Source organism: Puma concolor, chromosome D3 (assembly GCF_028749965.1).
Source record: "Puma concolor isolate L17-30 chromosome D3, mPumCon1.1.hap2, whole genome shotgun sequence".
Taxonomy (NCBI): Eukaryota; Metazoa; Chordata; class Mammalia; order Carnivora; family Felidae; genus Puma; species Puma concolor.
In genome coordinates, this window is record NC_141678.1 from 66731795 (window position 1) to 66748840 (window position 17046).

The following is a 17046-nucleotide window of genomic DNA, read 5'->3' on the forward strand; positions in this document are numbered from 1 at the left end:
TGTTTGTTTTTTTTTTTTAAAGACAAATGATTCAAGTCAGAAATAAAACTATAAGAAAGAAATAACAGGCTGGTTCTAGACAGGTGTACTTCTCACCTAGGAAATGATACCACGGAGAGCGGAGAGAGCGTAGAAGCAGCAAGTGAAGAGAGGGTCTGGTGCTGGAGTCTTCCACCAGCCTGGCCCAAGGACTCAGAGCCCCAGAGTCCTAGTAAAAAACCACAACTCCCAAAAACCCTTGGCCCAGAAGGGGCGGGACCAACGGTGTATGGGCGGGACCTTCCGAGCGAGCTCGGCACTTCTCTCGTGAGGAGCTTCTCGAGAAGTTGAGGGAACGGCGGCTATGGAAGCAGAGGAAGACAAAGAGGCGCAGGTGATGGGGCGGGAGCCGGGCTTTGCGGCCTCCTGGAAACGGCGTCTTTGGCGACACACTCCTCGCCCGCGCATCTCCTGGGCGCAGCATTTTTACTTTTGTCCTCCCCTTGCTCCGCGGATCGGTCTTTAGTCCGCCTTGGCGATCTGGGAGCCCGACTCCGCTTAGACACCCCCCCCACACCCCCCAGAAAGGGCGTTTCCCTTCCTTCCCCGGGCCTCTCCTTGCTGGGACTCCGGCTTGGATAGCGGTGGAAGAGCCCCCTGGTAGGAGATCCCTCTCAGCCGACTGGAGTGGGACTTCCAAATCCAAACCCACCTTACAGCCAAGCTTCCCCGTTCACCGCTGCTTCCTAGTAGGATTTTCACACCTGACCTGATTCCTCGGCCTGCATCCCAACTCTAGGTGCCTCCCAGAACAGCGGGGCTTTTGGTGTGTTGTTGGGGGCAACTCTTTTTTTTCAGACTTTTCACGTATAAGAAAGCTTGAACACCTTCATATTGAGCTTTAAAATTATCCGAGTGATGCACATTATTAGCGTATACAGCTTTGTAGCTTTAGGAAAATATAGATTGTTTTATGGTAATTTTTTTATTTGTGCTTGCTCACTTTTGTCTCCTGACGTCTAGTATCTATCTCCCTAAAGACAAATTATAATGTGAAATAAATAGAACATTTCTACAACACATTTTCTTTGCTTCTCATCACTTCTTTCGAATATTTGCTTCATGCTTTTACAATAAACAAGGTTTATAATCTTTGCTTTTCTTTTAATGGTTAGGTTGCTGCGTGGTTGAAAAAAATATTTGGAGATCACCCCATTCCGCAATATGAGGTGAATCCTCGGACCACGGAGATTTTACATCACCTTTCAGAACGCAACAGAGTCCGGGACAGGGATGTCTGCCTGGTAATAGAGGACTTGAAACAGAAAGCAAGCGAATATGAATCAGAAGGTGAGATTAGTAAGAGTTTTGAATGAGGTAATAACTCGAGATGACTACATTTTATGTATAACGCTAAAGTATACAAGCTTTAATTTAAGGTAGACTGCTTGTTAGTTTTGCTTCTTTATTTTACCCAGATTTGCCTCCCATTCTGTTACAGCAACTTAATAAGTAATAAATGTCATTATAATATAAATTCAATTGGTACTCTGATAGCACAACAGTAACCCCTAAAACATGAAGCTAAACGTAGCCTGACATACAAGATGCCTGTGGTTTTTCACTTAAATATCTTTTTGATCTATTTCCCCGTCTCCATGATTTAGTTACAGTGAGCCATTGGGACATCTGAGGTGGCAGCCATGAACTATGAGACTTGTACAAGTCACACTATTAGTATGTGTGCTACACCTGTGTAGCTTGAAAGAGTGTATTTGGGAAACCTGTTGTTTTTGTAATACTAACCACACATTAAAAAACAATTGATAAAAGCCTTTCTATGGGTCAGAATATACAAAAGAGGAAAGAATTGAGACTTGCAATTGCCCTGTATTTAACTAACTTACATGTGTGGCATGTGTTACATTCCATGTTTTGAGTGTAGTGCAATTTATATTGTAATTCTATGTGTGGGCTTTTTTCCTGCTTTCTTTTAAAAGTTAACATACAGCAAAATTGACTTTTTGTTTTGGTGTACTGCTTTTAGAATATATATTACATTTCTATGACCCAGCAGTACTTTGTATGCATATTATGTTATACATTGCTTTTTAAATCAGGAGAAAAAAATATGCATTTATACTCTTTATAATTCCCTGGCCACCTTTCCTGGTGTTCATTGTTGTTTTCGTGTGCATTTGAATTATTGTTTGGGGTCACTTGCTTTTAGCCTGCAGAACTTCCTTTAGTATTTCTTATAAGTCAAGACTGCTGGCAACCAATTCTCTCAGTTTTTGTCTATCTGGGAGTCTTTATTTGCATTCATTTTTGAAAGATAGTTTTGCTAGATGTAGGATTCTCTGTTGACAGATTTTCTTTTAAAACACTTTCCACTATGTTGTCCCATTGCTTTCTGGCCTCCACTGTTTCTGCCAAGAAGTCAACTGTTAATCTTATTGGGGTTTCCTTGTAAATAACAAGTCCTTTTTCTTTTGCTGTGAGAACAAGATTGTCTCAAGATTGTCTCCTTATCTTTTACTTCAACATTTTTACTTTGATATGTATGTTTGTGGAGCTCTCTGCATTTATCCTACTTGGATTTGTTGAGTTATTCCTTGAATGTGTAAATTATTGTTTTTCAATAAATATGGGAACTTTTCAGGCATTATTTCTTTGACTGTTTTTTCTGCTTTTTCTCTTCTGTATGACCATTGTACATATGTTGGTGTGCCTAATGTTGTTCCTCATTTTTCTGAGGCTCTTTTATTTTTCACTTTAAAAAAAAAATTTATTTTAGAGAGAGAGAGAGCACACAAGCAGGATAGAAGGGGAAAGAGAGAGAGAGAGAGCTCCATTGCTCAGCAAGGAGCCCGATGTGGGGCTCGATCCTACAACCCTGGGATCATGACCTGAGCTGGAATCAAGAGTTAGACACTCAACCAACCGAGCCACCCAAGTGTGCCCACTTTTTTCCTCTCTGTTCTTCAGCTTCCATAATCTCTTATCACTTTATCTTAAAGTTCACTTATTATTTATTCTGCTACTTCAAATCTATTGTTTGTTTTCTCTAGTGAACTTTTCATTTTAGTTATTGTACTCTTCAACTCTAGAATTTCCATTTATAATTTCTATCTCTTTTTGATAGTCTCTATCTGATACAACATTGTCCTTATACCTTTTGTTACTTCTTTAATCATGGTTTCCTTTAGTACTGTGAACATATTTATTATGGCTGTTTTGAAGTCTTTTTCTGACAAATCCAATATCTGGTCATTCTGACAGGCAGTTTCTTTTGTTTACATTTTACTATGGGTCATGCTTTGTTGTTTTGCATGCCTGTATATTTTTGTTGGAAACTGGACATTTTAGGTAATGTAGCAACTCTGAGTACTAGTCTCCCAACACCCCCAGCGCCCCAGAGCTTGTTTTCATTGTTGTTTTCTTATTTACTTAGTGACTGACCGCTTTTAATGAAGTCTATTTACCCCTGATGGTGTTAAGCCTCTGATGTTGCTCCTCAGGGAGGCACAGACTTAAGTATTCCCACAGTCACTCTGGGATGTCAGTGGTTTTGGGGACTGTCTTACTCTCTTTCATAGACCACATCCAGGTGTAAAATTCTGGTAATTGACAGCTGATTATTGTTTTCAGCAATAATCAATTTATGATTTATTTATTGATAAATTTATCAATTTATGTGGGACATAAATTGTTCTCCAAGCTAATTCAATCAAATTCTGGCACCCTTAAAGGAGTAGTTTTACAGGGCAGTGTTTGATATTTGTTGTGACCCAAGGATGGCCCCTCCTAGATGTCTTATTTTCTGGTTCTCCCATGTAAACTAACTAGCCCGCAGTTTGACTCTTCTCCCAAGTGCTTTTTACTATAACTTCCATTGTTTTCGAGAGTCTCCTTAGGCTTGGACTTCTCCAGGCTCTGTCGCAAATGAAATCAGTTCCTTTGGGAAGATACTGGGCATTATCTCTTCTATGGCTTGCTTCTTCCTCTGCACAAAATCTCTGAGCCAGCGATCTGGAGGTGAGGGTAGAGACAATAGCAAGGTTTTCTCCAAGTGACACCCCTAGTGTAGATGCTGAGTGCTGGGTGGACGGGGGAGTACAACAGACTTAGGTCCTCTTGACTTGACTTTCCTGGTCTGAAATCACCACCTCATGAGCTGGTGCAAGGGCCCTCAGGGCCCTGGTATTCTCAGCATGGTAGATGCTCACCCACAGTAGAGCTTGATACTAAGAACAGTGGCTGGGTGGGGGAGCCCACACCTCTCATCCACATTCATCTAGGACTTAGTATCAGCAACAGAGAGCTGGTGGCAGGATGAGAAACACTGAAGTCCTATTCCTCCTGGAAAGAAAGCCCTCTGGCTGGGAGCTGGAGGCAGAGGATCCCTGTGTTCTTGACTACAACAGTCTGGAGTGGAGTCTCTGCCTCCCTGAACTGGGAGAGAGAAGGAGAGAGTGGTTTTGGTTTACATATCACAAACTCACCTTCCTTACTGAATTGTCATAGATTTTCTTGACTAGATGTTTCTTCATTTGCTGTTTGTTCTTAGGACCATTCCCAGAGGCTTTAAATCATTGTGTTTTAGTTCTGGTTTTGTTTTTGTGTTTGTGTTTTTACATGGTTGGGTTTCTTTGTTTGTGTGTTTGTTTACAATTTTCACCACTTTCACTGGACAGCAGGTATGCAGAGCTCTTTGCACTGGTAGGCTGGAAGCCTTAACTCCTGGTCTATTGATTTTTTTTTTTTTTTTAATATTTTATTTTTAAGTAATTTCTACACCCAACATGGGTCTCAGACTCACAACCCCAAGATTAAGAGTCACATGTTCCATCAAGTAAGCCAGACAGGCACCCCTGGTCTCTTGATTTTTTGACAAGGGTAACAAGACAATTCAGTGCAGGAAAAAAATAGCCTTTTCAATGACCAGTGCTGGGCTAACTGGATATCGACATGTACAAGAATGAGGTTGGATCTTGCCTCATACCATATGTAAGAATTAACTCAAAATAAATGAAAAACCTAAATGTAAGAGCTAAACCTAAAACTCTGAAGACCACTTTGGTGTATATCTTTATGACATTGAATTTGGCAATGGTTTCGTAGCTATGAGTCCCTAAACACAAACAACAAAAGAAAGAGTAGATAAATGGTACGTCATCAAAATTAAAACTTTTGTTCTCAAAGGACACCATCAAATAAGTGAAGAAAACAACCTACAGAATGGGAGAAAACATTTGTAAATCATATCTGATAAGGGACCTGTATTTACAACATATAAAGAACTCTTACAACTCAGTAATAAAAAGACATATTACCCAATTAAAAATGGGAAGGGGATGTGAATATACGTCTCTCCCAAGAAAATATAAAAATGACCATTAAGACAGCATTATTAGCCATCAGGGAAATGCAAATGAAAACCACAATTCCTTTTCACACCTATAAGGAAGGCTATAATCAAAAATATTCGGGTCTTGAGTAACCATTTATTAAGTTCTGTGAATGACCACTATGCAAAAAAAAAAAAAGACAAATAAACAACTGTTGGTAAAACAAACAAACAAAAACTTGTTGGTCAAGATACGGAGAAATTGAAATCCTCATACACTTCTGGTGGGAATGTAAAATCATACAGTCCCTTTGGAAAACAGTCTGGCAATTCCTCAAATGGTTAAAACATAGTTACCATATGACCACCAGTTCTACTTCTAGGTATATACCCAAATATGAAATGAGAAAAGACAGAATGTAGATTAGTGGTTGCTAGGGCTTCATGGGTTGGGGAATTGGAATATGATGACTAAGAAATGGTGGGGTTTCTTTTTGGGGCAATGAAAATGTTCTAAAATTGATTGTATTGATGGGTATACAACTCTGTGAATATACTAAAAGCTATTGAGTTGTATACTTTGGGTGAGTGGATTATATGGTATATGATAAGTTGTCATTAAAGCTGTTAAAAATTAAAGTAAAACAAACATCTTAGTTACCATAGAACTCTTATATCTTTTCAGCCAAGCACCTTCAAGACCTTCTCATGGAAAGTGTGAATTTTTCCCCTGCCAATCTGTCTGGCGCTGGTTCTAGGTACCTGAATGCTTTGGTTGACAGTGCAGTGGCCCTTGAAACAAAGGATTCCTCACTAGCTAGGTAATTCTTGTGACAGTTTTCATTTCTGTAATCATATGTAGTGTAAGGTCTCAACTAAGGACTTTTTGTTTCACTGGGTAATTCTATATAGGAAATGAACAATAAATCCCAAAACACTGAATTTGCTTAATTCCTTCTTATCATTGCTAGTAAGTGTATGTATTTAATTCAGATAAACCTGGCATTGTTTAAATTTTAGTGTTTTCTTCTTTCAGGATTAGGTTTGTGAAGGTTGCTTCTCACATTTGTTTGGAAAGAAATTAGGTAACACATTATTCCCCGTAAACAATAAGAAAAGCAGTAGCCTAAATTATCTTATTCAGGGGCGCCTGGGTGGCTCAGTCGGTTAAGCGGCCGACTTCAGCTCAGGTCATGATCTCGTGGTCCGTGAGTTCGAGCCCCGTGTCGGGCTCTGTGCTGATGGCTCAGAGCCTGGAGCCTGTTTCAGATTCTGTGTCTCCCTCTCTCTGACCCTCCCCCGTTCATGCTCTGTCTCTCTCTGTCTCAAAAATAAATAAACGTTTAAAAAAAATCTAAATTATCTTATTAAGCATAGTGAATTTTGATCATGTCCCTACCCTACTGGGTAGAGTAGATTACGGACCTTTATTCTTTGTGACAGGTATTCCACTTATGTAATGACATTATTCTTTCTAGCAACCCTAAGAGGAAACTAAAGCTCAGGAGAGGTGTATTAAATAACTTCTCCAAGCTGGTAAATGGCAGATTTGGGATTCAAACCCAGCCTGACCCCCAAGTCCATGTGATTACCGTTGGTGGCCATATCTCAGCTAGGACTACCACTATAACTTACAATCAGAGAACTGTATAGCTATTCTACTTAATTGCCCATATAAAACTTGGAATTTATATATATTCTCAGGAAGTAGTGTTTCAGGTATAAGAACATAAGAAACCTAAACTTGAATTCAGTCAATTCAGCAGACACCAAATACCAGTTATATGCTAGGCATATAGCTATGTATACGTACAGGCAGAGGAAGCAGAGATGAATAGGATAGTAATTGGCAGCAAGGACTGTCTCTGCTCACAGTCAAATAGGGGAGATGGGTATGTAAAACTATAGCATAGAGTGACACCTTTAACAGTATAAGAATGTACAACCTGTTGATAAGTAGTACAGAGAAAGGGGTAGTGAGTTCCAGAACAGGAGTGAATCTTATTTGAATTTTAAAAGACGAATTGAAATTTACCTGAAGAAGAGCTTTCCAGGAAATGGGAACAGCATATAAAAAAATACAGAAAGGAGCGCCTGGATGGCTCAGTCAGTTGAGCGTCTGACTTCAGCTCAGGTCATGATCTCACAGTTCATGAGCTTGAGCCCCATGTCAGGCTTTGTGCTGACAGCGTCGAGCAGGCTTTGGATTTTCTCTCTCTCTCTCTCTCTCTGTCTCTGTCTCTCTGCGCCCCTCCCCCACTCGCGTGTACGCACTCTCAAAAATGAATAAATGTTAAAATTTTTTTTAATTATTAAAAAAATGCGTAGAGCATGATTATAGAAGAATCCACATTAAGACAAAATCATTGTTAGAAATGAGGAATAATTATCATTATTGTCCTTAATGTCCATTTATGTGACCAGATCCTTTTTTTAGTTTTATCCCCGCAGTGAATGATTTGACGTCTGATCTTTTCCGTACCAAATCCAAAAATGAAGAAATCAAGCTTGAATTGGCGAAACTTGAAAAAAATCTAACTGCAACTTTAGTGTTGGAAAAATGTCTACGAGAGTAAGTAACTGAGTTGAAAGTGGTGATGATGTTTGTTATACAGGCAGTAACAGGACAGTGTCAGATTTAGTTTTGACAGTAGACGGGATTTAAAACAACACATTAGAAACTGGAGTCCATACATGGTTTTCTAAGTAAAAAATGACTTGGGTGGAAGTAGGGATTGGGTACAGACTTCCACCTTTTACTTCATACTTTTTCTTACCATTTTTTCTCTTTTATAAATAGCCTGGGGTTTGGGGCGCCTGGGTGGCTCAGTCATTTAAGTGTCCATCTTCAGCTCAGGTCACAATCTCACGGTTTGTGAGTTCGAGCCCCACATTGGGCTCTGTGCTGACAGCTTGGAGCCTGGAGCCTGCTTCAGAGTCTGTGTTTCCCTCTCTCTCTCTGGCCCTCCCCCTCTCACACTCTGTCTGTCTGTCTCTCTCTCAAAAATAAATAAACATGAAAGAAAAAAATTAAAAATAATTAAATAGCCTGGGTTTTATAATTTTGAAAATGTATGTGAATTTTTCTTTTTAACTTATAAGCCATGGTGCAACCTAAAGTCACATTATATTTGGTTGCCCCAGAGATTAGATGCTATAGATCAGGAGTGTGGATATGCACAAGTAATTTGGTGGTGTGTAAATTTATTTAACAAATATTAAGTATGTATATGCAAGGCACTGTATCATGTCACATTTAGGAAAGAAGGCTTTGAGACTTCCATAATTCAAATTGCTTTAGGATATATTAAATCACTTTTTTAAATAGCAGGTTCACTTTCTCCAAGAATAATTGGCATAGATTAATCTTAAAATTACTTAGTATTCCATGAGAAAAATCCCAGGTGGCAACATGGAGTGGAGAATGACCTGGGAGAATACACTGTAGCTAGTCCGGGATATAAAATCTATGGTAGAAAGTAGCAAGTATGTTGTCTACTTTTGGCTAATCCAGAGTATTTTTTTAATAATAATTCCACTGAGAAGAAGAAAATGTTTTCAACTCTACTTTTTTTTTCAATATATGAAGTTTATTGTCAAATTGGTTTCCATACAACACCCAGTGCTCATCCCAAAAGGTGCCCTCCTCAATACCCATCACCCACCCTCCCCTCCCTCGCACCCCCCATCAACCCTCAGTTTGTTCTCAGTTTTTAAGAGTCTGTTATGCTTTGGCTCTCTTCCACTCTAACCTCTTTTTATTTTTTTTCCTTCCCCTCCCCCATGGGTTCAACTCTACTTTTTAAAGGGATCTAAAGAAGGCAGAGTTGCATCTGTCTACGGAAAGGGCCAAAGTTGACCATCGTCTTCAGAACATGGATTTCCTAAAAGCAAAGTCAGAGGAGTTCAGATTTGGAATCAAAGCTGCAGAGGTTTGTACAAAGGACTGAATATATTTAGTTCTTTTCAGACTTCTTGTCGATCTTCATCCTCACAACTAGACATATGCTTACTTTTTTACAGATAAGGGAACTACAGAGAGGATAGGTCACTTACCCAAGGTCACGTAGCTGCTTAGCAGTGGATCCAGATTCAAACACAGGCAGCCAGGCCCCAAAGCCCGGGGGCCCCAACTCTTAGCGCTGAACCCACCTTGTCACAAATCTGTGACTGTTTGAAATGACCCACATGCAGCATAGAACTGCTTAGATGCATGTGGTCTTTCATCTATGATTTGTAGCTTCTCTTTACTGTGTTATATGATGAAAATATGTCACGATGGTCACTTTGAAAATACTTTTTTTCACTAAACTCCCTTTTTTGTAATTATAGGAGCAACTTTCCACCAGAGGCATGGATGCTTCTCTGTCTCACCAGTCTCTCGTAGCGCTCTCAGAGGTGAGCCTATTTTAACCCAATTTAGCTTTCTTTAGAATCTTAGCACACAATCTGCCTTTTCATTTGCTTCTTTTTAGAGAGCTTTATTCACTATTGACCTGTTTTTCCTTACCTCTGTACTTTATGTTCACTAGTATTTATACCTTTATTATGTGGTTAGCTGTATCTATCCTCACATTTGTTTGGTTTCCTTTATTTACTACTATATGCCAGAAACTCTTTGCTAGAGTCCGTTATGTATTATTGATTTATTTATAAAATACATTTATTGAGGGATTATGTGCTAACCATGTAGGTCCTCTTCTTCTCTTTCCATGTACAGTAAAAATGCAGGCCCCAAAACTCATATAGGATGCAATTCTAGGTTTTTAGGTTGTGTAAGTGTTTCATGTATTTTGATAGGAAGAGGGAGAAAGAGGGGGCTTTGTTTTATTTTATTATTACTTATTTATTCTTAAGATTTTTTTATACTTTGATTTGGGAATCTAAAGTTGACAATTCATAAGTATGTATTTGAGATTCTAATTGTTCCCTTACATTCTGATTCCTCTTGATCACATTATTCTGTCTTCCTAGACAGCATATTTAGATCCTAGTCTTTTTTTTTTTAAGACTTTATTTCTTTTTCATTTCTTTTTAATTTTTAAAATACTTATTTTGAGAGAGAGAGCAAGAGAGCAGGGGAGGGGCAGAAAAAGAAAGAGAGAAAGAATCCCAAGCAGGCTCCATGCTGTCAGCACAGAGCCTGACATGGGCCTTGAACTCAGGATCCGTGAGATCATAATCTGAGCCAAAATCAAGAGTCAGGCGCTTAACCAATTAAGCCACCCAGGTGCCCCTTTAAACATTTTAAGTCAGGGGCGCCTGGGTGGCGCAGTCGGTTGGGCGTCCGACTTCAGCCAGGTCACGATCTCGCGGTCCGTGAGTTCGAGCCCCGCGTCAGGCTCTGGGCTGATGGCTCGGAGCCTGGAGCCTGTTTCCGATTCTGTGTCTCCCTCTCTCTCTGCCCCTCCCCCGTTCATGCTCTGTCTCTCTCTGTCCCAAAAATAAATAAACGTTGAAAAAAAAATAAAATAAAAATAAAAAAATTAAAAAAAAAAAAAAAAACATTTTAAGTCATCTCTACACCCATTGTAGGTTTCAAACTTAAACCCTGAGATCAATAGTTGCTTGCTTTACCAACAGAGCCAACAGGTGCCCCATTTAGATCTAATTCTTAATAAATGGGAGTATAACTTTTCTATTTTAAGCATCTAATAAGGATTGTTTCCATTGGAAGTGAGTTTGTTATTCCTATATCTTTGAACCTCATTTAACACATTGATACAATTTGATATATTATTTTAAATATCTTAATGTTAACATTTATAATGTTTTATTTCAGAAATGAGCAATATTTAGTTGCGTTATGAATATCTCTATCACTCTGTGACTCTTGGATTTTTTTCCACCCCCAGAAATTGGCAGAACTAAAACGACAGACAATACCTTTGAAGAAAAAATTGGAGTCCTATTTAGATTTAATGCCGGTAATTACTTTTATGAATTAAAGTCGTCGCCAACTTTCCCCGGGGGTACTAACTGATCATGAAAATACTGGGTTCATGTTTAAGGCTCTCAAGTCTCCGCTGAGTTTCAGTGTTGTGTGTGCACTGGATACACTCTGTAAGGTGTTTTGCCTTTTGAAAAAGATTGTTGCACTTTTTCTCCTTGAGTCCTAGTTGAAGCAACATAATCTTTCCTTGTTTTATTTTTCTTTAAAAGAATCCGTCGCTTGCTCAGGTGAAAATTGAAGAAGCAAAGCGGGAACTAGTAAGTAGTTCCAGTTTTTTTCCTTCCTATTTTTTAAAAATAAAGGAAAAAACACTGATATGGCTACAGCTCCCTCCACCCTTCTTTCCTTCCTATTCCGAGGTAAACCACGGTCTCAAAGCTGTTGTGTGTCATTACCATGCGTTTTTTAATACTTTTTTGGATATGTGTATGTGTTTCTTTGCATAAAAAATACATAGTGACCTTTTATGTCTTTTACATTTTCGCATAGATTTTCCTAATTGGAAAAGGGGGGATGCAAGACAGAATATTCTTTTTTTTTTTTTTTTAAGTTTATTTGTTTATTTTGAGAGAGAGAGATAGAGCAAGCAGGGGAGGGGCAGAAAGAGAGAGAGAGAGAATCCCAAGCAGGCTCTGTGCTAACAGCAACCCAGGGCTCGATCTCACAAACCGTGAGTTTGTGACCCAAGCTTAAATCAAGACTCGGATGTTTAACCAGTTAGGCCACCCAGGTGTCCCAAAACAGAATATTCTAAGCAAATGAATTAGCAAAGGTGTATGAGCTAGAAAACGGAGGACTTTTCCAAGCTTTGACAAGTGATGCGGCCCAGCTGTTTAGGGGTATGCAGTGGACAATAGGACTAAAGAAGGTCAATTGGTTTATGATATAAAGGACCTTAAATATAAAGGGAGTTGAACTTGGAGGCTGTATGGGACCACTGAACATTGCTGTGTGTTTCTTAACTTTCTAAGCTAAAGAGAAATGAAATGTGATCAGAGCTATGCTTTTTGATTAGGCCAGTTTTTAGGAAGATTATTCTGGAATCAGTATATAGGGTGGATTAGAAGAAGGAGAAAGAAAACTGCAGAAACGGTTGGTGTATTTAGACCAGGTGAGAAGTAATGAGAAAGTGTCAACGAGAGAAGAAAAGAGGTGACGTGAGAGATGTTGAGGAAATGCATTGGTCAAGCAGCAGAGGTCAGAAAAATGTGTTCGTGTGTCTTTATACTGATACACTGATTCATCTCTCTAAAGGGTTTTTCCCCCTTGAGATGTTAACTAGAATCAGGGGTCTGAAAACTTTTAGGGTGTGGGAAAGAGGGGGGCAAGGTAAAAGCAAGGAATGTCTAAACACATATTTAATATTTATAATGGTATTTTTAAAAATTTCTGTTTTAATGTTTTTCTTTTTTGCTTCCCTTATTTTAAATAACACTAGAAGTTAGAGGACCTGTTTTATGTCCTTATTTATAGAATTTATGGTGGTTCTTTCTTCCTTTAGGATACCATTGAAGCTGAGCTTACAAAGAAAGTAGATATGATGGAACTGTGACCAGAGTCCAGTAAGCTTCATCGTCCCTAACAAAGTAAATTGAATAGGACTTGAAAGAATTGTTTCCTCTCCTATGCCTTAATAATTTAACACCTGTATAATAATGTCACTGTTGATGGAACAGTGGTTTCTGGTTGTGTATTGCATTTCTGTGCCCAAATACACAGTTTTCATATTACAAACTGTTTTTCTATGTTGCTGACAGTTAAGTGTCCCTCAGTGGGTCTCTTTGGTGAACATTATGACAGTTGTCATGCAGTCACTTGTGAGGCCAACTAAGTGAAGTGTTGTGTAACTCAACTTACGTTTATCCCCAGCCCTCCCTCTAGGGTTTTGCTGCCTTCCTTCTGATCAATCACCTGCCTACCTCCAGATGTTAATATATGCAGGAATTTAGTTGAAAGAGATGACCTTTTAAATCAGTAGTAGAGAGACAGATAATTCAACCCATGGTGCTATATCCTTATTTCATGCCTTATGTCAGGATAATCCCAAGGATCAAAGATTTAAATGTTAAAAAAAAAAAAAAAAAAGACAGTAAGAGAAACCAGGGAAAAGCTTTAATGTTTTGACTTTTAAATAATCATAGAGTCAATAACAGAGGACCCAAATCCAGGAGCCATAAATGAAATGATAGAATTATTTGAAAATTTGGATTAAAAAATTCCTACATGGCAAGATCTTTTATAAGTAAAATCAAAGGCCGTTACAACCGTGGTATAGGGAAAAAGAAGGAGAAAGTTTTCATTGTGTTCCTTTTTGTACTTTGAAAAATTTTGTACCATGTGATTAAGAAGCAACAAGTTTAATTAAATTTATTTTATTTATTTATTTTTAAAGTATGATCCTCTGTCATGGCTTTTTTTTTCTTTTAATATTTATTCATTTTTTGAGAGAAAAAAAGAGAGTGCAAGTAGGGGAGCGGCAGAGAGGGAGGGAGTCACAGAATCCAAAGCAGGCTCCAGGCTCTGAGCTGTCAGCACAGAGCCCGATGCGGAGCTTGAACCCACAAACTGAGAGATCATGACCTGAGCTGAAGTCAACCACTCAACCAACTGAGCCACCCAGGCACCCCAGCAACCAGTTTAATTTTTAAAAAAGAGGAAAATGAAACGAGGGGTTTTGTTTTTGCAATCAGTTCTTTTTTTAATGTTTATTAATTTGTGAGAGACAGAGACACAGCATGATTGGGGGAGGGTTAGAGAGAGAGGGAGACATAAAATCTGAAACAAGCTCCCTGGTCTGAGTTGTCAGCACAGAGCCCGATGCAGGGCTCAAACTCACAAGCCGTGAGATCATGACCTGAACTGCTTAACCAATTGAGCCACCCAGCCACCTGCAATCAGTTTTTTTAAAGGTTACCTAAATGACCTTAAAAATTTCCCACTCCTTTCCCACAAATATGTGGAAATATAATATACAAAAGACATTTGTATCTCCTTTTTTGAAAACTGTCCATATCATTTAGCCATGTAGGTATAGTGATTTTGTCTTTATCTTAACAATTTATAAGAGCCCCTTGTATATTAGCTAAATTAATCTTTTGTGATTTGCACTGTAAATATTTTTCCCAAGTTTGTCATTTTTCTTTTGACTTAATTCCAGTGTTTTTGGTAAGGCAGCTTGAATTGATTGTGGAAATGACCACAGTAATTCTTCTGTCCCTGGGCACTCACCCGTTGTGTGGTGACTTTGCTACGTCTCCCGTCCAGAGATGAAGTCTGTATCTCTATCTCTTGGCTTGGCCTTGTGATTTGTTTTAGACAATGAGACAATAGCGAATGTAACAGAAGCAGAGGATTAAAAGCTGTGTATTGGAGCTTGCCCTCTCTTATGGCTCTGGAATTCTGAAACCACTACGTAAAGCAGCTTGAACTGTTGGCAGATGAGAAGCTACATGGAGCAGAAACAAGTGATTCCAGCCGAGCCTTGCCCCCACCCAAGACAAGCAGGCTGCCAACTGCCAGCCATATGAATGAGGCCTTCTTAGACTGTCCAGCCCCCGTCAAGCCACCAGCAGGCAGCAGAGATCAACCAACCTGGCCTGGGCCAGAAGCCCACAAAGTCAACCTATAGTATCATGAGAAATAATAAATGATTGTTATTTGAAGCTTATTTTGAGTTTTGGGCTGATTGTTAGCTGCGGTAGCTAATTGATAAAAGTAGCTTGTGAAATTAATGTTCAAAGTAAAAGGAGAGCAAACATATACACTGTAAGAATTAAAGAAACTTAGGACCAGCATAATTTTATAAAAACAGTAATTATATTATTATTTTTATTTTAGTTTGTTAATGTTTACTTTTGAGAGAGAGAGAGAGCACGAGTGGGGAAGGGACAGAGAGAGAGGGAGGCACAGCATCCGAAGCAGGCTCTGAGCTGTCAGCACAGAGCCCAATGCGGGGCTTAAACTCACAAACCGGGAGATCATGATCTGAGCCGAAGTCGGATGCTTAACCGACTGAGCCACCCAGGTGCCCCTAATTTTTTTGTTAATGTTTATTTATTTTTGAGAGAGAAAGAGCGTGAGCAGGAGAGGGACAGAGAGAGAGGGAGACACACAATCTGAAGCAGGCTCCAGGCTCTGAGCTGTTAGCACAGAGCCCAACTGTGGGGCTCAAACTCATGAACTGTGAGATCATGACCTGAGCTGAAGAACAGGGAGAAAGAAATTAGCAAGGATACAGAGTATTTAAACAACACAATTTACAAACTTGATCCAATGGACATATAAAGAATCCTATACCTACCTGCCATGGGATACATGTTCTTTTTAGGTGTATCCAGAGCATTTCAACAGTTGTCCAGGGGCTCCTGTCTGGCTTAGTTGGTAGAGCATGTGACTCCTGATCTCAGAGTCATGAGTTCAAGCTTGGGAGATTGGGCATGGAGCTTACCTTAAAAAAAAAAAAAAAAAAAAAATTGTCCCAAGAGTGGGCAGTAAAGGAAGTCTCAACCACTACAAAAGCACAGAAACCCCATGCAGCATGTTCTCTCATCACAATGCAATTAGATAAAAAAAATAACCAAAAAGTTCTATGTTTGGAATTTAAGAAAAACATTCTAAATAACCTATGCATCAAATAATAATATGAATTAGAAAATATTTTGAACCAAACAGTAATTAAAACTCTGAAGGTCAAAACGTGGATTTCTGCTTTTGGCCCAGGTGGAGAAGAGTGATCAGACTGACCGCCTTGATTTACACAGAAAAACAAAAATTAAGAAACAATAGTCTTCAGATACTGAATAACAAAGAAGCACAGGACATTCATTGATAAGAGAAAAAAATTAGGTGAGTCCTATGATTGCCCCAGCTTACTACATGGAAATAGCTAAAACTGGCTAACTTTTGTGTTTCGGGGCTCCTGGGTGGCTCAGTCGACTGAATGTCCGATTTTTGATTTTGGTTCAGGTCATGATCCCAGGGTCAAGGGATCAAGCCCCATGTCAGGCTCCAGGCTGAGTCTAGAGCCTGCTTAAGATTTTCTCTTTCCCTGGTGGGGGTGGGGGTGGGGGGTGGGAAACAGGTGATGGGCATTGAGGAGGGTGCTTGTTGGGATAAGCACTGGGTGTTGTATATAAGTGACGAATCATGGGAATCTACACCCCGAAACCAAGAGCACACTGTATACACTGTATGTTAGCCAACTTGACAATAAATTGTATTTAGAAGAAAAAAAATAAACAGGTGAATCTGAAAAGAAAAAACAAAAGTTACATGTATAATTACAATTTTGTGAAAACATCTGTGGCTTACCTTTTTATCAAGACTACAGAATGTAATAAACTCTCAGTGTATTTTATATAAGAACTTATGTTACAAGAAGATGATGAAGAAAAAAAACACAAGATGATGAGGGTCTAAAAAAAAAATAGATTCCCTCTTTCCCTCTGCCTCTGCCTCTCTCTGCCACTAATGCTCTCTCTCCCCCTCTCTAAAATAAAATAATAAATTAAAAATATTGGATCTTCAAAAAAATTTTTTGTCTTTCAAAAGATACCATTAAGAAAGTAAATATGGGTGTTTGGCTGGCTCAGTGGGTGGAGCATGCGACTCTTGATATCAGGGTTGTAAGTTTCAGCCCATGTTGGGTGTAGAGATTACTTAAAATTTTTTTTTTTAAGTGACTGACTAGACAATCTGCAGAATGGGGGGAAATACTTGCACATCCCATATCTGATAAGGTACTTGTATCCAGAATCTGTAAAAA

The 17046-nt window shown here is 39.0% G+C and overlaps 1 protein-coding gene across 1 annotated transcript; it reads left to right on the forward strand.

Moving 5' to 3' along the window:
- The first annotated feature begins 254 nt into the window (after window positions 1-254).
- HAUS1 (HAUS augmin like complex subunit 1) lies at window positions 255-14949 on the forward strand. Its single transcript, XM_025931329.2, has 9 exons — window positions 255-373; window positions 1155-1329; window positions 6015-6150; window positions 7767-7901; window positions 9138-9261; window positions 9662-9727; window positions 11185-11256; window positions 11492-11539; window positions 12784-14949. The coding sequence occupies exons 1-9, from the start codon at window positions 344-346 to the stop codon at window positions 12832-12834; spliced, it is 837 nt and encodes a 278-aa protein (XP_025787114.1). The 5' UTR covers window positions 255-343; the 3' UTR covers window positions 12835-14949.
- Window positions 14950-17046: the final 2097 nt, after the last annotated feature.